We start from the raw sequence: 21,299 nt of genomic DNA, 5'->3' as shown, positions 1-21,299 counted from the left end.
ACATGTGTAAGCACCACTCATATTTTCTTCAGAAAAAAATATTGAGATATATTAATTGTATTATGATTTTTTATTTATATATATATATATATATATATATATATATATATATAAACATTTTTTTTTTATAATAATTAGTTTTACACATATACAACAATGTGCTCAAACTTGAGCACCACCACTCATGTTTTTCTTCAGAAAAAAAAAAGTTTTCAGTGAATAAACAAACAAACAAAAAATGTAGGAAAAAACCTTTTAATGGAGCCACCAAACTAAAACATAAGAGGGTCAAAACAGATTTCAGACAGATCACAGAAACAAAAATGATAGCAGGAGTATAAAAATAAACATTTCAACTCCAGAACCAGTTCACATTGCTCATGTTTCATTACTTTGTGTAGCTCTATTAAACATAGCATGTGCTATGTTATTAAGCATGAAGTGTTTATTATGGTGTATATTAATAAAAGTGGTCTTTTATTACTCAAGTTCTCAGTGCTTCTCTTTACAAACGTGGTAAGAAAACAAACTTATGCAACGAAGTGGAAGAAGCGGATGAGAGACTATAGGATCATTTAAAAAGTGGGTTGCGCTGGTGTAATCCCACACGCCTAAAATAGCATGTGTTTCTTCAAAGAGATCTGTTTCTGAGGTCTTAGTGTCTACAGTTTTCAGAGCTGAAGATGATTCAAAGGACTAAAGCTCTTCTTTCCTCTTAATGATCAGCTTCCGAACCATATCCGCTATCCGTGGGCGAATTTCTTTGACGGAGACGTCAGGACCCCACGCATCAACAACTTTGCCATCAGTGTCGATGAGGTACTTCCAGAAATTCCAGGTCGGCTCTTTCCTAGATGCCTCTGAAATTAGAAGAAAGTGTGATGGATGAGACGGCAACATGTCAAGTTAATTAGCCACTAGACTGTGACCATGTGTGAAAATGAAATTCCTCCTCAACCACTTTGTTTTTACAACACGAAAGGACGAGATATTGCAGATGTCCACTTGAGTGGAAAAACGTGATTTGATATTTTGTATCTAATGCAATAACATTTTGAAGTGTGATTTAAGTGTTTAAATACTTTTTATACCACTGTAACCCTAGCAAACAGGAAACGTTCTGGCAAGGTTCTGTCAAAGTAATGAACGACTGATCTTCAGTTTTTTTTTAACAGAATGTTCGTTTGAAGTTATCTAGTCTTTAATAACATTCTCAAAACATCCTTTAAAAAAAAACATTCAAAAGTAACGTTCTAATGCAAAAATGATAAAAAGGAACATTATTTGGAACGTTCTCTCTAAGGTCTTGTTTACACTAGTGCATTTTAATTTTAAAACGCATTACTTTTCGCTACGGTTAGGCCTATTGTTTAAACTACTCCAGCGTTTTCAACCCTCGAAAACTGAGACTTTGGAAAACGCTGCAGACCCTGTTTTAGTTTGAAAACTCCGGGGGTTGCGTTTCCATATCCACACATACATGGGTATTTTTATAAACAGTTTTTCCTTCTTCCTTTAAAAAAAAATATCTCTGTCCACATGAAAACGCAAAAGCATGATGCACTGTCAAGAGCATCCCAAGCCAACAGATGGCGATATAATCTCAACCGTAAAGCCATGTTGGCCAATCAGAAGCCTGAAAAAGTCTCCAGTAGGCAGAGGTAAAATCGCTGGCTCTGTCGTCACAAGCCAAAAAACTCTGGTTTTGCTGTCTACATGATAACACTGCAACCGGAGGTTTTGAAAATCTTCACCCTGGCAGGCGTTTACAAAAATGTTCGGTTTCAGTGACCTGGCGCTGCGTCTGCATGTGGACAAACGACCAAACCCTGTAGAAAAAGCTGCGGTTTTTCTACAAATTTACCACGTTTGTGTGGTCAGGGCCTCCAAAACTGAGACTTTTGAAAACGATGCCGTGGCTGCCCACTTTCGTTCTGCATATCTTTGACGACCGTGTTAACAATAACACTATGCTCATAGTTGTACCCATAGATATGTGTGTGTAGAATTCCCATTTGAGCGCTCAAAGCATGTAGACGTGTCTGCCATTTAAATAAAAGGGAATGAATCTATACATATCTATGGTTGTACCTGTGTGAATGGTCATGTAACATGCGATTTCAGTTGTGACATTAGTCTAAATGGGGCCTAACGTTTGCATAACCAAGAAAAAGGTTTTTAAAACCTTAAAAAACTGAAAGTTTTGCATGATCAGAGAACAGTTCAGAAGTAACGTTTTTATAGGAACATCCTCAAAGCATATTATTTTTGTTAGCTGGGAGCTATTCCACTCACCCACGAGGTATTTGTAAGCATTATTGGCCCCTATTCCAACCACAGCGATCTTGCTGAAGATGGGAAAGGAAACCCCGTAGACCCGGCGTACAAAGCTGTCGATCTCCTTATCGCTGCCGGGCTCCTGCTGGCCAAACTGGTTGCAGGGGAAGGCCAGAACATTAAAATGAAACGGACCAAAGTCTTTTTGCAGCTGCTGAAGGTCTTTGTAATGCTCGTCAGTGTAACCGCACTCGCTGGCCACATTCACTACCAGTGATACCTACAAACACAGCACAGTAACATCAAGAACACTATATATGACTATGGATGGATGGATAGATAGATAGATAGATAGATTATTAGAATAATTGATGATGTGAGGGGTGATGGGAAGATGATTTGGAAAAAACTTAATCAATTGACTGGAAGAAATAGTGACAACAAACAAAGTGAAATAGAACTTAAAATCTAAATTAAAGTCTAAAAGCTTTTGCTTCTAAAGATAGTGTATGTAGTCCAATTAATCATAATAAACCAATTTTTAGAATATGTGAAATATCTGAATTTGAAGTAATAAATATTATAAGTTATTAGAGCCTCAAAAGAGAAGGATGCATACGGATTAGATAATGCATTTTTAAAGACATAAGGCTATTTTTAGCCTCTCCTATTACTCATTTAATTATGCAAGGTTTTTACCCAGATGCTTGGAAATCAGCCATAGTGATGCCAATTTTTAAGGTTGGTGATCAAACAAATGTAGTAAACTATAGACTGATTAGTATATTCAATTCAATTCAATTCAAGTTTATTTGTATAGTGCTTTTTACTATACAAATCATTACAAAGCAACTTTACAGAAAATTACGTTTCTACAATATTTAGTAGCTTATAAGTGGTGACTGTCAGTTTGTGTGCATATGACAGGATTTTTCAGAAAAATTAATACAAGACGTAGTCAACCAGACGATTAACATTTATTACAGTTTTTTTCGATTGCTAAACGACAGCGAGCAGAACTGAAGTCACATGTGCAAAACTCTAACTACAGTCTGCACAGCAGCAGTTCATGTGGACCAAACTCTAGTTCGTTTTTCATTTCTTGAACAGTTTTCAAAACTCTACACACTTATCCCACGACTTTAACCACAACCTGCACAACACTGTAGATTTACAGCACTTTGTTCAAATGCTTACACACTGCTGTCAAAACTGTGAAGCACACATTCCAAACAGAAGAGATTTCAAACACTGCTGATTACAATTTCAGGATTAGCCCTGAAAATTATTTGTTTCGAATTTGAAGCAAACTGCTAATTTTCATTTACCTTACAGTTTTTTTTACAGACGCTAGGACTCATTTCTCAATACTTAGGTCACTTTTGCAAAACTCTTCACACAGTTCTCCTAACCAACTTTCAGTTTGGCAAAGCAGTTCATTTCACATTCAAAATGCACTACAACTACCAAAACACTTTATTCAGGTCTCAAATCAACTCATTCTTCCAGAACACTAGCAAAGGTTGACAGTCGACAAACACACTTTGTCATTCACAAAACAATGACCTAAAAAACACTAACAACATGTAGCATTATACAATGATCTCTGTTTATAATTCACTGCAATATATGTTACTGGAATGAATCAGACATGATGCTGAATTCATCAATATTTTATGTCGTTTATTTATTTTTATTTTTTTGCACTGAGTACAGATACAATAGTAATGCTAATCTACTAATTGTCCAATTGTTATTATAGCATTTAATTTTAAGATTTAAAATATATTTCATTCAAATATTACTGTAGAAATGTATCAAATGTATCAAATCTTATTCAGTTTTGTATTATGTTATTGTTTTGAACATAAGTTTAACAGTTTTGAAAACAGTATGTAAGCTTGTGCAAATTGACTTGTACGTACAAAGAGTTTTGGCAGTTGTTGTGTCTGAGTGAGAAAAGAATTCATGAAATTTGAGAGATGTGGTCATTGAATGCATTTTGTGCCAAAGCAATGATAATGGATCCTCAGTTTAGCCCAAATAGACTTCTGTTGTGCTCACTGTGTGAAGAGTTTTGCAAAAGTGACCTAAATATTGAGAAATGAGTCCTAGCGTCTTTAAAAAACTGTAATCATGTGAAAGAATGTCACTCTTTTCTTTGAAGAAAATATTACTTTGTATGAAGTCACTGAAATAGTTCAAACTGTAAAGATGAAAAGTTAGTATTTTCTGTGTTGGTGTTTGATGCTAGTGTTTTTCCTCTCAGTGTGTTCTGAGTGACAGTGTGTGTTATCTCAGTGAGGGTTGTGTGTAGTGTTTGGCTGCACTGAGCCTGTTTTGAGCCATGTGTTAAGAGTTGTGTTGCTTGGAATGAGTTTTACAGGTGATGTGAACTGTTTAGCTCAGGTGACTGTTGGTAGTGCAGACTGTAGTTAGAGTTTTGCACATGTAGCTCCAGTTGTGCTCACTGTCATTTAGCAATCGAAAAAAACTGTAACGGTAATTATTATATGATGCAATCACACTTGTAGCAATATTTGTATATTGCCTACAGTTGCCAAAGTGGCTGAGAAATGGATAGCAACCAGCTGATTTCTCACTTAAATGAGGGATATACCACTTTATATCCAATGCAATTTGGATTTCGCTCTAAGCATTTTCACTGAAACTGTTAATTAATATCTAAACTTGATGGTGGTGTAGTAGGAGCAGTGTTTTTGGATCTAAAGAAGGCATTCGACACTGTGAACCATTAGGTACTTCTTTCAAAGCTCACACTTTTAAATGTTTCTGTTGAAGCTATTAAATGGATGACTTATTATTTAGCAAATAGGAAGCAGAGTGTGTGTCTTGGTAACAGTCAATCAATGTACCGAAATTGTAATATTGGAGTTCCTCAGGGATCAATTCTGGGCCCTATCTTGTTTAGTTTGTATATTAATGACTTGCCGCTAGTGTGTTCATCTGTTAGTATTCAAATGTATGCTGATGACACAGTTTTATATGTGCATGCTAATAACAAACGAGTACTGAGCATTCTAACTGAGGTTTTGTTATGCAGAACAAGAGCAACTAGTAGAAAAGACTGTGCTGTACAGTTTAGGCGTACAACATTTGGACAGTCAGTCTTTTCAATTAGAGCCATTAATTACTGGAAGACTCTACCAATTGAATTAAGGAGTAGTACAAATTATTCAACATTTAAATATAAATTAAATTATATTCTCTCTTATAACTCTCTTTATGATACTGACATTATTACCCTTAGTGCTATTGTATGTAATAACAGATGTTAAATAATAATAAATAAAAGATGGATGGATGGGTGGATGGATAGATGGATGGATAGATAGATAGATAGATAGATAGATAGATAGATATTTTTATGCCATACTATGACCATACATTTATGCCATACAAACTATGTTCTTTCATTTTAAAGTTCACGTATATAGCAATAATAAAAATTATATAATAAACGAGAGTTTAAACAGATGTTCAGCCGCCCTCTGATGTACTTCCTGCTTCCTTTCTAGTTATCCCTGAATCAGATTTAAGGTTATGATCATAATCACACAGGGTCTCTGCTTGTTAAACTGTATGAAGCTTTTTGACTCTGTGTGACCGTGAACACCAATTTTGCTCTGAAAGCCAAATAAAGCCATTCGAGCCAATCTGCAGCAGCTCTGAATCACTGGTGAGAGAAGAGATGCCGTGACGTCAATAATGGGACTCCATCTCACGCTTGTCCTTGGGTCTCTGTTTTACACTTCATCATTGTATTCATTGGTTAGTATTAAAATAGACATTCCATTTAGTGGCTTACTACTTCTGCACTTAAAAGGATGACTGATTGCATGTAATGAACTACTAGAGAGCACTACAGAGTAATAGAGATAATTATTTATTTATATAAAAACACAGTAGTTGTAGGAGGAGGAGGAGGAGGAGGAGGAGGAGTGGTGCAGTTGTGGTAGTAAGGGCAGTCATAGTAATTAGTAGTAGATTCAAGATCAAGCAGTTTACAAGCAAAACAGTTCAATACAGTTCCAAACAAATATGTTGGTGGATTTTGATGTGAGAGGACAACAGGAGATGGACTTTTTTTGTTTTTACTGGAAGAAGCGTTATTATAGATTATGGACTCTCTTGTATGGACTGTTTTAGCCAGAAGTGACGATTTAATATGTCTTGATATATTTGTTTCTTATAAACATGCAACTTTTGACTTCACAAGATGTTAACTGATGGACTGGAGTGGTGTGGATTACTTCTGGATTATTGTGATGCTTTTATCATCTGTTTGGACTCTCATTCTGACGGCACCCATTCACTGCAGAGGATCCATCGCTGAGCAAGTGATGCAATGCTACATTTCTCCAAATTTAATGAAGAATCAAACTCATCTACATCTTGGATGGACTGGGGTGAGTTCATTTTATTAAATGTTTCTTTTTGGGTGAACTTTTTCTTGAATAGATTTGAATTAACTAATATAATATAATATAATATAATATAATATAATATAATATAATATAATATAATATAATATAATATAATATAATATAATATAATATAATATAATATAATATAATATAATATAATATAATATAATATAATAAATACGGCTGTTGATTGTTTAGAGATTTCAAGAATTTAAGAACAGCATTTTAAAGTTATTCAACATCGACACCTAGTGACTCAAAATGAGTTGTGCAACCACATTATCAAATATTAATGCATATTTTATTTTTTCAGTTAAAAAAAGGTTCAGTAGCCTACTGTACGACGCGAGCCCTTCCATAACGCTTTAATTTAACGTATAATATAATGTATGCTAAAGTTTAATGTAAAACTATAACTTAGAATGTTTGTAAAGTTTACAAAAAACAATGCTGGACTGATCAGCAGTTCACGTACATTCAAAATCAGTTCGAATCATGTGCAATACTTGTCTCAGAACAATCCAACTATGCATGTTAATATTAATCAAAATTATTCTGAAGTGTTCCGTTACACTGATAAATAGCTGATCATACCGTTGAAATCCACAGCAGGAGGTGAGACAGGCTGCCACGTAGACACAGAATGAATGAGTCTCCTGGTTAGTAGTTTATTACGGGGAATGCTAGAAGTGGGGGAATCTTATAACACCATTAAAGCATGCATGAGAAAAGCCCACGATGATGCAACATTAGTTTTAGGTTTTTCTTACATGCACGTTAGTTGCATCTTACGTCTGCAGCAGCATCAGAGCTGATTTCTGGAGACTCACCGATCCTCTGTATTTCTCCAGAGAAACTAACCTCCCTCTGCTGTTCACCACCTTAAACGAGTAAAAGTCTTTCTGTTTGGCCTCGGCAAGACATGATAGAGTCAGTAAAGTAAGCGCTCTCAGAATCGTCCCCATAATGCTGTGAGATTCCTCTGGTGTAGAGCAGACGAATGAGTGAACGGGACGGTCCGATACAGGGGAAAAATTAAAACCCCTAGAGCGGAATGAGCGGAACTTTCGTGACGCGTGGCCCAAACAACCAATCACAAGCTTCCGCATTCCGATTTAAAAAGATATTTTGCAAAACTTGTCAGAATGATGAGTTTTGTTGTTGTTGTCGTCGTTGTTGTTGTTGTTTTCATCCATTTGAATTTTAATTAGAAGCATATTTAAAACTTTAGAGTTTGAATAATAATAATAATAATTTATTTATTTATTTTTCAAAATATCAACATCATTAGTTTGCTTTTTGTACTGATGTTGATATTTAGAAAAAATAAATAAATAAACAGTGCATTTTAAACTTTAACATATTATTTTATTTTATTAAAACAGGGATAATAAAGGTCTTAGATTTTTTTTTTTTTTAATGCCACATTTTCCCCCAAGGTCCAGTGTAATTATTTGACAATTTGAATTTGACTGTTCTAATCATTATTTTTTTTTCTCAAAACATTAACATCATTAGTTAGCTTTTTTGTACTAATGTATACAGTGCTTTGTAAACTTTAACATATTATTTTATTTTATTAAAACATGGATAACAAAGGTTTTAAAGGGGTCATCGGATGCCCATTTTCCACAAGTTGATATGATTCTTTAGGGTTTTAATGTAAAAGTAAAAGAGTAAAAGAAGACTGCTATGTTCATAATTACCAAAAAAAAAAAAAAAAAACAGATTTAAAAGAGACATTTATTTTCACTTCAACATCGCTTGAAATTATTCTAAAAAAGCATGTATGGGTGAAATGGAGCTTTTAGAATCAGTCAAATTGAAAGATTCGTGCAACAAACTTCCGAAGTCCTGGTCTGAAATTATGCTCTTATGCCCCCACCTATGTCAAAATCAAACCCATAGGCTAAAAGAAGAGTTAAATAATAACAAAAAAAAGAGCTGAAAAATAAATTGTTAAATCAATTTATGTTTTAACAAACATAAATTGAACATTGAGACACTGACCTCACAAGACTAAATCATGGTACATCAAGCAGTTTCTGAGACTGCTGTAGATATTTGAAACCAACACACAAACAAACTCAGACAGACAGGATATGAATAAAGCATGAAAGATCTTTATTGTTAATTTACATTAGTTTCATGATTATTTTTAACTCTAAATTACCATTTCATTTTGTACATATTTTTTATCCTCGAGACAACTGAGAGCTTTAGCAGGAATTACAATGACTTAGAAAGCTTTTTTACTTTGGTTTGACCACAATATCAGCGACTCCGTGTACTTGAGTGAGCAGACGGCAGTCCATCGATGCCAGGAGCTTCTGAGAGCCGGCGACAGTGGGGACAAACTTCTCTGTCAGTGTAACCGTCGCAAGCTTATCCACATCACTGAGAAACACACATGTAGATTAGAAACTGTCTGGAAGCTTTTCACTCTTTATATACAGTTCATCATATTTAATGTACAGTTCACACACATGAAGCAAATCTCCATGAAGTGCATGCTCTTAAACACTGAAAGTCTTACCCATACGCGATCTTCCTGACGCTCTGCGTTCCCAATCCCTCTATACGGAACAAAACGTTCCTCAACACTTGTGACAGAGGGTTCTGGAACGTGATCTTGACTGTCAGCTCTTTACCCACCACAGCGTCCCCTTGAGGCTGAAACAGTCAAAACACAAATCAATGGAGGTAGATTTTTCAAATTAAGGACACTTTAATTCTCAAATCTCATTTGTGATTTAAATTTGGTGCTTTTAGATGCATTGAACCAGGTTTAACATCAACAGATTTGTAAAGACTAGTGGCTCCTCGACGTACAGTGATGATGAGGTCTGGTGTGCGCAGCCTGAAGTTGAACTGTGTGGCCAGAATCTGTTGTGTCTCATTGACCCGTCCAGTGACCGCCAGATTCAGAGCGCCCTGGTCCACCAGATGGTTCATGTACTCCACATACTGCAGAATCCAAGGAATAACCTTGGCTGAACGGAGAGAAAAGAAACATGGCATTAATGATTATAATGGAATATTTCATGGTCACTTCTCATAATCTTAAACATGAATGCAAATTCAATTAACCCCTCAAACATGTGCTTGAGTACTTTGTGTTGATTTGTGTGTTTTCCCTCTAAAAAACACTACATTTAAGGAAAACAGATGCAACATTAGCTAACTGAGATCCATCCATAATACATAAAGTTGATCAGATTGTTGTTCATATACAGAAATATCCATTTAAAATTATTTCCACTTGTAGATGCACAACAGCTTGTCAGCTTAACTTTTTTCCTTATTTAAACCCTAAACAGTTCAAAGTTTGTGAATGAAATTCAACACCAACTACAAGTATCACCATCAGGTCATTTTTGAGAAATGCAGCTACTAATTGAGACAGTTTGGGGCACAATAACCAGAAGAATGTCTCTGGTGGGACTGTAAAACTCACTCTCTTGTGGTCTGAGGCTGAGAGGAATCCGATCCTTCTTCACAGTGGATTTCAGCACGCCGGTGTAGTACATGACCATCACCTCACACAGCAGACTGGCCGTGCGCTGACTTGAGCTTCTGTTCTTCAGGATGATGGAGAGTTTGGCATCTCCACCGATACGAGGCCCTTCCCCGTCCATGACAAACTCAACGCTCACGTCATTGCTGGTGGGAGACGGATACAAAGTGGGTTTGGAGCCGAAGCGACTGGCCCTTTCCACAGCAATGCGCTCCTCCGCTGAACCTGACGGACGTGATCAGACAGTAAAGAGGAGTCTGAGTTCTTCTGAAATATTCCCTCCAAACCCATCATTATAAAGTGCGCTGCTTACACACGGATCCGAGTTATCAACATTAATGGCTGCTTCCAATGTTTTCTCATTTTAAGTTCACCTTTTTGTAATTAGGTCTCATCTTTCATCTTCTGGTATATTATATGTTTTTATGTGTGCTTGTGTAATTGCCTTTTTATAGTAAATCATTTTGAGCTGAATTTCTTCCATCAGAGATATTATCCTTAACTAAAACCAAACCATAAAAACATTTTCGTTACTTGAAATAAAATAAAATATTAATACCAAAACGTATTTTATTTCTGCTAGTTGCGAAGGCAACATTTCATATTTTAGTTCAACTTGAAATACTTACATGACTGTAATAAAATTTTGTAATATATAGAATATATATTCTCTCTCTCTCTCTCTCTCTCTCTCTCTCTGTATATACAGTATGTGAACATAAAAAGTTGTAAAAATAAGTAAATAAAGTAAAAAAATTAAAATATAAAATATTCAGAAAATATTAATAAAAAAAATCTTATATGAAAGTTACTATACAGTTATTATTATTATTGAATATGCTTGAAAGTTAGAAACAATCCCCATTGGAAGCATGTTAAATTGTTTCTAGGAAAGCAGCTCTAGGTTTTGGACCAGATGCATTTGTTTTGTTACCTTCTGGGTATTTGTAGAGGTGTGTGATGTCCACACGAGCATCAGATCCCACAGCTTTAGTGCTGATGCTCTGACCGATGGAGTTCTTCTCCACATTTACCTGACTGAAGCTTCCATTGGGTTTCTTCTGCCAGTAGATCCTGTCACTGTTCACCTGAGACACACAGTGAAGCCGTTTTAGTCTTTCAGAAGACATTCAGACACAAATGATGGTGAGAAGAGCTTCATATGAAAGCGCTCACTTCAGCAAAGACAAACGGAGTGTCGAATTTCAGCTCGACGTGTCCGTTACGGACGGCGAAAACAGAAGTGGGACCGCAGCGGTACGAACCCTGGCTGGGCTCCTGAGGGGTCGCGTCCACCACCTGCCACCCGCCATAACCAGCCGGGAGGTCCGGACGGGTCATCCAGGACTCGTTCCACACGTGGAAGTTCCTACAGGAGAGTTATATCAAGTGTTGTTGTTGTTGGTCTGCAATTTACAAAAATAAAGCAGAATAGCCCTAAAACAAGACCTCAAACTTTTTGTTTGATTGTTTTAAACAAATAGTGAAATGAGGCGCTTTACCTTAAAAATAAAATAAAATAAATCATCTAAATATTATAGGGGCAGTTTGAAGGGCAAGTTTTTTTTTGTTTTTTTTTTACTGATTTGTGTAATTTTGTGTTGTGAAAATTATTAGGGTGCCCCTAATATGAATTAGAAATTTTTGTTTAATGCAGTGTGTAACACAGCTCTAAGTGAATGAAAACATCCTGCAAAAGTTTTGACTCTTAAAGTGCACCCTGTATAAAGTTATCTTTTCTCAAACAAAAGTATCATACCAGACAGAGTCGCTGGTCTTGTCTTTGATAATTTCCAGCTTGTCGTCAATATAAATGTCTGTGGTCAAGGAAAGGTCCGTGTCGTGAGCCGAGTTGAAGTTGGTCACACAGCGGGTGGGAATACCAAGACATCTCAACACTGAGAAAGACATTCATTTAGATAACATTTTATTCCTAAAAACACGATAGACTGATAGAAAGAGAAATGAATCCAAGCGTACCAGAATTGGTGACTCCTGCATAGACCCAGCACTGGGCGTATCTGACAGGTTTCCCCGAGCTTTTGTAATACTGTCTCAGGATGTCCCCGCTGCCGCTCCAGGCCGTGGGGGACGTCCCGCCCTCATAGCTGTCCTTCCAGCTACCCATCAGAACACCGTAGTCATCGTTGGAGTTCACCTGTCACAGAAGAGCAGAGAAGCTAATGAAAAACAGCTGCTTTCAGCTCTTTAATCGTGCATCGCACTTTTCTGTTCCTCACGGGAAACACAGTAGGCTGCGTGTTGTTTTGTGTCCTGTATGAACACAGAAGATTCATAAGAACCTAAAACTACCAGATGCTGGCTACTGTATTTCACCTTCTCAAATCATAATCATGATTTCTTACGAATCCATGTGATCGTGACTCACCAGAGCAGATATCATTCTGGACACAATCACTGGATCTCTCCATTCGGTCATAGCCACCTGACCTCTCTCCAGAATGAACAGACATGCTTCCAGGATCTCCTGTTCAAACTGATTAAACAAATGCAAAATAATCCAAATCAGAATCATGATTTGATCAATTGGAAATAATAACATAATCATAGATAATACCAGAATTTGATTGAAACTGATAAAGAATTGCATAATACACAATAATATTAGTAATAACGTTAATAAAAATACAAATATTTAATATTATTGTTGTTGTTGTTTATTTTTACTGTTGTTACTATTATTATTTGTTATTTCCATTATATTATAATTTTATTATCATTATAATTATTAGATCCATAGACAATAATAAATATGAAAAAAAACAATTGCATGGCAATGATGACGACGACAATGATGATTATGATACAAATTAATAATACTGATAATAATAATAATAGCAATAATTATAATAATAATCATATAAATATAGATAATAATAGAATATGTTCAAACCAGTAGAAATACATAATAATAATAAATTACATTAATAAAAACAATCATCATCATCACAACAAAAAGAATAACAATAATGAAGATACTGCTAATAATAATCAGCATCATCGTCATTACAGATCATAGAATTACAGATAATACTAGAATCTAAAAATTAAATGAATACATTTAAAAACAATAATAACCATTGAAACAGCAACAATAATACAATTATAGAAAATAACAGATCTGTTCAAACTGGTAAAAGAATAGCATAACAATAATAATAATAATTATTATTATTATTCAAAATTCAAACTATAATAATAATAATAAGAGTGGCTGTGTTTCCACACCTGGGCAAAGTTCCATGTTCTGGTTCCAATCTGCTGCTCAGTTCCGTAGTAAATTCTGCCCATGCTATTCAGGACATACTCTTTCCTTTCTGCTTCATTATCCAGATACACGGCATCATCTGAGGACAGACACATGGATGTTGTGTCACTTCATTAATGCTAATGTGATTGTTCTTGATTGAGTGTGTACCTTCACACCAGGGGTTGAAGAGCAGGTAGACGTCGTCGGGGGTGCAGGGGAACAGCAGCTTGCCCTTCGGTGAGAAAGACTCCACGGTCACCTTGTAGCAGCCGATGGAGGCGGACGGAAGAGTGTTGACTGCCAGCCGCACACGCTTGTCTCTCTGCTCCACAATCTTCATCTCCCAGCGGCCGTCTTCCAGGACGTCCACTAACGGGACAGAGATGAGGATCCCAGTGCTGCTGCTGAAGATGGGCTCTGTGTGGAAAACACAACCAAGACATGGAAACAAACAGTCAGACGAACCCATCTTAATGATTTAGCTTTAACTGAATCCTCTGTCTGTGACTCGGCTGGAGATCCATTAAGAAATAAGACTCAAGGAGCAGCTGGATTAGACGGATTAGGTCACATAATCACTAGTCCTGGTCCAAACCCAAGCACTTCATGACCCACATCCATCACCAATCAATAGATTCATCTGTCAGGGCTTCATCTCCTATAACCGTCAGAATGTCTGGGCGTCTTTCTCTCTTTGTCACACACTGGTTTGTCAATCAGTGCTAACGTATCAGACTCCGGATAAAAAACACTGAATGAAAAACATGTTTCTGTAGCCAGTGCATGTCTGTGTTTTATGAGTTTTCACGAGATATCCAACAAAACTCAGTTATAAACAAACAGTATGAGGAAATCCAGTCCGGGCTTAAGTCTGTTATCTTGTTGAGATGACTGACTTCTTAGTATGTGTCAAATTAAGATTTTAAAGGTAACGATTCATTTCTGAACACCTCGTGATATGAAATGGGAATATAATGACAATATAATTGTCAAACAGGTTGTGTGCCAGCTCACTCACCTAACTTCAGCTGCAGCTGCAGATTGTCAGATCTGGGGTTGAAGGGTCTGGAGAACTCGATCCACATCTGGAAGGTCTGTCCTCTGCGCACGATCAGCTTGTCGCTGAAGTAAGCGTCTGTGTGATGCTCGCGTCGGTTCGGCCCATCCTTGGATTTCAGGAAGTCGACGGAGAGAACCGTCAGAAGATTGTCTGCGAATGAGAGAGGAAACATTTACATCTCCCTGAAAGCATCAAATCTCAGTTTGGACTCTTTTTCATGCAAATGAACTGCACTAGAGTCTCCTTCCTCCTCTTCCTCTTCTTCCTCACCTGGAGTCGCAGCTGCAGAAACACTGGCACTGGGGACTCCAGTAGTGCTGCGGTTAAATCTAGACATTTTACAAGCAGACTGAAAGAAAGAAAAAAAACTTAATATGTTAATTGCTTTTTCAATCAGCCAATAAAAATATATATAAAATATTAAATAAAATAAATGTAATAAATAAATACATATCCAAATAAATACAATTGTAACAAATAAATTTCTAATAAATAAAACTAAATGTTATTTTTTTTTAAAGCAAGTAATCAATAAAATATAAATATATAATAATATAATAATAAAAAATATAATAATAATTATATTTAATAATAATACAAATAAAAATATAATAATAATAAATATTATAATAATAAAAATATAAGAATAATTTAGTCGAGCCAGACAGAGAAGGAAGTCTTCCCAGAATGCACCTTCAGCACTAAATGCTGTGAAGATCATCATAGTAAAGAATCTGCAGAATCATTCCACCGCTGGTGTTCAAATACTGAAACACAATCATATTTCTTTTCCTGTGTTTCCTCATCGAAATGTCACGGCAAAGTCTGCTGACCAATAACCTGACCTCATGATCCTCTCATGTATAAATTCATATAGCGATTAATGACAAACTCTTTGTGTTACAGTGATCATTTAAATCATACAATTATAAAATCATTATCAAGAGTTTCGTGCTTCTCTGACACCCATCTCCTCCCAAACCGAACGGCGAGTCATAATCATATTTCTCTCACAAAAGACGCCTCTTAGAATCACAGCTGAATAAGAATCTATGGAGCAGCTGGATTAAAGTGCATGACATCATCCAGCTGCTGAACCGGACACATAATCATGTGTAAACCCATACAGACACATCAGCCTGCGCTCAGACTGGACGTGGTGTTTAAACTGATCGTGCAAATGTGCAAAAAAAAAAAGGGTTTGACACCCTCAAAAATAAAGGATCCAAATAGGGGTTTTCACACTGATGTCATAGAAGAACCAATTTGGGTTCCGAAAAGAACACTTCTGAGAACAGTTCTTAAAATAACTCTTCATCTTCTAGTGCAAAGAAGATTTGAACCGTTTCCACTAATAAAAAGGTTTTATGGAATGGAAAGATTTCACGGATGTTAAAGGTTCTTCATCAAACCATCGATGCCAGGGAAAAATCTTTATTTTTAAGAATGTATAATAACTTGAATTTTTAAATAATCAATAAATAGGTCTCAAAGTTAAGCATATCTAAATATAAATGCATATATGAAAATATATGGATCAAAGTTTTGTAGTTTAACTATGCTTAATCAGTTTTATATAAAGTCTGTTATAAAGAATGTTGGCAAGGCTTCAGGTGACTCCGGTGTTCATATATGATTCACCTGGTTTTATACAGCATATTATTCCTAAAGATTTTATTAAAACTTTGTTTTCTTTTTAACTGTTGATAGAAAAATTAAAATGTTTAACCTGGCTTTATCAAATGTTCAGATTAATTTTCTGGAAATATATATAAGTAAGTGCCTATTTAATTACATAATGCCTTATTTTGCATACTTCAACATAACATATGAGAAAACTAGTGCACTATAATTTTTGCAATTCTTAATTTAAGATATTCACCTGTATTGTCTTGCCATAATGCAATAATGGAGCTCAATATATTTTCAGTGTATTCATTTTGAAGCGTAATGTTTCTTAAGAAAGAGTGCTGATAAATGCAGTATGTGTTACCTGTGTGTTGGTGGAGTCCAGGAGCTGTGACAGACGTCTGGTGTTTGTTCTGATGAATGCTCGTGGCTCTTATTTAAGTGTGTGTGGACACTCCTCCTTCATTACAGAGGAGGTGACAGGCTGATGAACAACATCACAGTCTGAAAAACAATCATGAGCATCAGAATCAGATCAAAATCTGTGAATCACAAAAAGAAAATAATTCATGCAAAAGCCACGAAAATAAATATGTTTCTGCTGCCTGAAAGCAATTAACAATCTGTTCAACAAGAATATAAGCCTTTAAAAAATGTGTATTATTATTGTTGTTGTTGTTAAGCATGCAGAATTATAATTATTATAAAAATTACATTATGAGTAGTAGTAGTATTTATAAGGCTTCAGAAATGGCAAAAATTATAATAATAATATTAAATCTGTTTAACAAACATATTTTATTAGTAACAGTTCTTAAACATGGTAAAAAATGTGTTTTTATTATTATTATTATAATTAAACATGTAGAAATAGCAATATAATAATACAAATTATTATTATTGCTATTTCTGAAGTCTTAAACAGTGAATACTATTACTCATAATTACATTTTCATAATAATAATAATGTGCCAATTTTACGGCCTATGTTTTTGTATTTTTATAGCACTAATAAACCTTTTATTTCTTATTTGTTGTTTTTTTGTCTAGTTTTAATATTTACTTTATTTCTATCTATTTCAAACTGAAGTACATTATTTCTGCTCCACTAGTGTCACTGTACAAATATCCCATTTCAAATATCTCTGTACTATTCTTTAGTAGAAAATGGTGCATATTAAAGCCTATATATATATCTATATTGTGCATATCTAACCTTTTGAACCTTCACACCCAAATAATAAATGGACACACTCATGAACACATATAGAGATATTAATATTAATTCATCATGCCTCCGTAAAGCCTACCTAAGCGACACAGAAGAAGAAAAACCTGATATTTCACAAAAACACCAAAAAAGTGAAAAGATTAGTGAGATTAGTATGAAGAAACAGAAGAGGTGTGTGTGCTCTCAGTATTTTGTGTCATTATTGTCATCAGTCTGGTATGATAAGAGCCGAGTGTGTGTGAACGGGTGGCTCGATCTGTCTCATTCATAACAATTACACAGACTTTTATTAAACTCTTTCAGGCCAAACGACTGACCGCTTTACAAGTAACAGCCTGTGTGATGGAACCAGCTGCATATGAAAATAATAATACCCTATCTGCATTCACCTTCTTCTCAAAACCTGGTGAAAAGAGGGAAAATATTTGTTTTACAGTCTCAGGTCAAACTAATCATATGATTAAAAAGAAAACCTTATTTTAATATCCTAAAAATATTAATGGCCATACTTTGTTTAACAGAGTAATGATGATTATATGAGAGTCTGATTAAGACACACACCCACGTATTAGCATTTCCACAACGAACTCTGGACATAAAATGAATAAGTCAAACTTGAGAAAAAGTGCAAACACACTTCATCTAAACGTCACACACACCTGAGCAGAATCAGCAGATGTCAAACAGTGATTCAGGACAGACACACACTCAATTAAACACAGCCCTAACTGATGAAAGAAACAGAAGTCATAAACATGTCATGAAGATGAAGAGTTTTCTTGTTTTTACACACTGACCGTCATCAAACTGACACACTCCAACTTGCATGATCTGAAAAATTCATAAACATACTATCATTTAAAGTTAGTTTTTACTTGCGATCCAGAGAACTGCTAAAACTAATTGAATCACACAATAGTGAGTTTTTATCTCGTGATTTTATGGCAGTTATTTCTCATTTCTCATATATGTGTGAGTTTATATCTCACAATTCTGACTTAATTTCTCATAATTCTGAGATTTTATCTCACAATTACACCAAATCTTTAGTCAAAAAATAAACTTGCAAGTGAAAGAAAAAAGTCAAAATTGCCAGTTTGTCTCAAATTCAGTTCTGAGAGATGTGAGAAATAGTGATATATAAGATATTGAGATATAAACTTGCAATTGCAAAAAAAAAAAAAAAAAAAAAAGAAAAAAAAAAAAAAACAAAGTCAGATTTGCAGGATATCAATGTTTTTACTGTGAGAAATTTTATTATAAATTCTGAATTCTTAAAAAGTCAGAATTACAGGATACAATCTCAGAATTATGAGATATAAACTAAATTTTTTTGAGAAAGTCAGAATTGTGAGAAACAATTGTGAGATACCTGAAAGATGTAAACTTATACATGTGAAATAGAAACCCTTTGCGAGAAATAAAGTCAGGATCTAAATGTCATCTAAACAGTTCTGACTTTTTCCTTAAAATGAGTCGGAATAAAGAAACAAATCAAAATTGAAAACTGTAGAACTGCTAGAATTGCGAAAAGTTGATTCATCCAGAGGGAAAAAATAGAATTGTGAGATGTTAACTCTAAATTGAGAGATATAAACTGGGAATGGCAATCAAAGCTTGTGAATTGTGAGATAAAAAGTTATAATTAGCTTTATATATATATATATATATATATGTGTGTGTGTGTGTGTGTGTGTGTGTGTGCATGTGTGTGTGTGTGTGTGTGTGTGTGTGTGTTTGTGTGTGTTACAGAATATGCATGCATGTCGTTTCTGTATTGTAATTCAAAAATATTTAAATACAAAATTTAAATTCAATTAAAAATGGATTTCAATCCATTAAAAATTAAGATGCTTAAACATTAAAGCATGAAAAAATGACTGTATTATTGTAATCTTAATTTAAAATACGTTATTATTAAGACTTAGGGAGTAGGTTTGATTTTGACATTGGTGGGGACAGAACACCACCCCTCTCTCCTCTCTATCCAACTACAACAACCACATATTCACAGTTCTGACAGACTTCTGACCACAGTTTCATGTCATCTAAAGTCTTTATTTATAGCCTAGCTATGGTAGCTGACATACTAATAAATCATGATGAGATAATAATTCATCAGATAATAATTGCACAATTTTAATTATGTAAACCCAACAACATTAAAGCTGTGGTTTTTAAAGATGTTTTCTTTAGATTGTTTGAGTACTCAAAAGAGAATATAGCCAAATATAACTTAATTAATTTGCGTTTCCATTCTGGTTGCTAAATGTCAGAACAGAAATCTCCAAAAAAAAAAAAATTTTTTAAACCTTTCTTGTATAAAAACAAAAAACTAAAATAAATTAACCCTGGTTTTGCTACACTCACAGTTTAACCACGGTATTTGTAGTAAAACTGTTTAAAAAATAAATAAATAAACAAATAAATATAAAGCGATCTGAATCAACATATGAGTACATATAACTACTCAAAAGTTCTTATCTGAAAAATTTAGGGGTAATGAGGGTACACAGCGTGACCCTTTGATGGTTCTGCCCCAGTGACAAGCTGTTGTACCACCAAAAGTAAAATGTTTAAGTAAAAAAAGTAAAAAGTCATACTTGAACTGGATTGTTAATTAATTTCAGATTTTCAGGTTTTCAGACTTCACACTGTGTAAACCCAGTAACGTCAGTGATTAAAGGGTATGAAAATTTCATATCACGGTTATAGTTACCAAAATGATCCCGTTTATAAATATTATCAAGATATCATTAAAATGTCCTGGAAATGTTCAAAAAGTACTAATTCACACAGTGAAATCATTTCACCAAGTTGAAAATCAACAAATACAATAATCAGCACTATGTACAGAACTAAAAATTATTTCTACAAGTGTGATTGCATCATACAATAATTGCTGTTAATAGAGTTCATTGTCTCATTGACTACGTCTTGTATTCATTTTTCTGAAAATTCCTGTCATATGCGCATAAACTGATAGTCACCACTGATAAGCTACTACTAAATATTGTAGGAACTTAATCTTCTGTAAAGTTGCTTTTGCAATGATTTGTATCGTAAAAAGCGCTATACAAATAAACTTTAATTGAATTGAATATTTACTTTTAGGTATGCATAAAATAAAATAAAATAAGAGCATAGTGTTAGTTCTGGTAGGTCACGTGAGTCAAGCTTGCATCAGCTGACTCTCAGCTGATCACATCTATCTACTGTATAGGAATACAACACCTATCCCGGCGTTCCTATATGAACTCTATTCAGTATTATTCAGCAGCTTTTTTTTGCTTAGTCAGGGGCAAATTACCCTCCTCCATCCCCAACTCCTTTCGCCACAGTCAGGACCTGGCTTTCTGCTATTCCTTTATAAATCAGACTCCTTAATCTTGAATATTGTTACACCTATATATCAATAAGTACATTAATGATATCTGCTTTGTTCTGTTCTGTTTAGAGGGGTTATTATTTGAAACTATTTAGCTACAACATATTTTATTATAATAATTTAGCATTTTTAGGTATTTATTTTAGAAACATGTTTTTAAATATGCATATTAACACTGAATACAAATACGGATAAAAAATAAGCAAATACAGACCTGCTATTTTTAATAAGATCTTTGGCAAAACAAGAAAATTATGCGTTTTAGGCTGGAGTTCAGAGGACCGAAACGTTGCGTTTAATAAAGTTTTTTAAGAATTAGCAAGTATTGATAGTGTGTAGGTTAATGACTTGTTTTTGATTCAACTGTTTGTTTGATTTCATTCACATGCACCTATCATCGTTTCAGGTGTGCTGAGTTTATGTTGTTTGAACTATTATAGATTACTTAAAAATAAATAAATAAGAAAACATCGATAAA

At 34.6% G+C, this 21,299-nt stretch overlaps 2 protein-coding genes across 2 annotated transcripts; both read right to left on the bottom strand.

Moving 5' to 3' along the window:
* Nucleotides 1-206: 206 nt before the first annotated feature.
* gpx7 (glutathione peroxidase 7) lies at nt 207-7,834 on the bottom strand. Its single transcript, XM_059528423.1, has 3 exons — nt 7,556-7,834; nt 2,296-2,557; nt 207-860 (listed from the first exon to the last, which is right to left on the bottom strand). Exons 1-3 carry the CDS (start codon nt 7,832-7,834, stop codon nt 697-699), a joined length of 705 nt encoding a protein of 234 aa, XP_059384406.1. The 3' UTR covers nt 207-696.
* A 994-nt stretch (nt 7,835-8,828) lies between these two features.
* Nucleotides 8,829-14,910, bottom strand: LOC132118693 (protein-glutamine gamma-glutamyltransferase K-like). The gene is made up of 13 exons (XM_059528653.1): nt 14,844-14,910; nt 14,532-14,723; nt 13,682-13,930; nt 13,492-13,610; nt 12,632-12,739; nt 12,223-12,400; nt 12,002-12,140; nt 11,419-11,611; nt 11,177-11,330; nt 10,183-10,467; nt 9,558-9,718; nt 9,262-9,398; nt 8,829-9,122 (listed from the first exon to the last, which is right to left on the bottom strand). Exons 1-13 carry the CDS (start codon nt 14,908-14,910, stop codon nt 8,978-8,980), a joined length of 2,127 nt encoding a protein of 708 aa, XP_059384636.1. The 3' UTR covers nt 8,829-8,977.
* Between the last annotated feature and the right edge of the window lie 6,389 nt (nt 14,911-21,299).

The sequence above is a fragment of the Carassius carassius genome, chromosome 37 (assembly GCF_963082965.1).
Source record: "Carassius carassius chromosome 37, fCarCar2.1, whole genome shotgun sequence".
In the NCBI taxonomy this organism is placed as follows: domain Eukaryota; kingdom Metazoa; phylum Chordata; class Actinopteri; order Cypriniformes; family Cyprinidae; genus Carassius; species Carassius carassius.
This window is presented reverse-complemented; position numbering and strand designations above follow the sequence as displayed.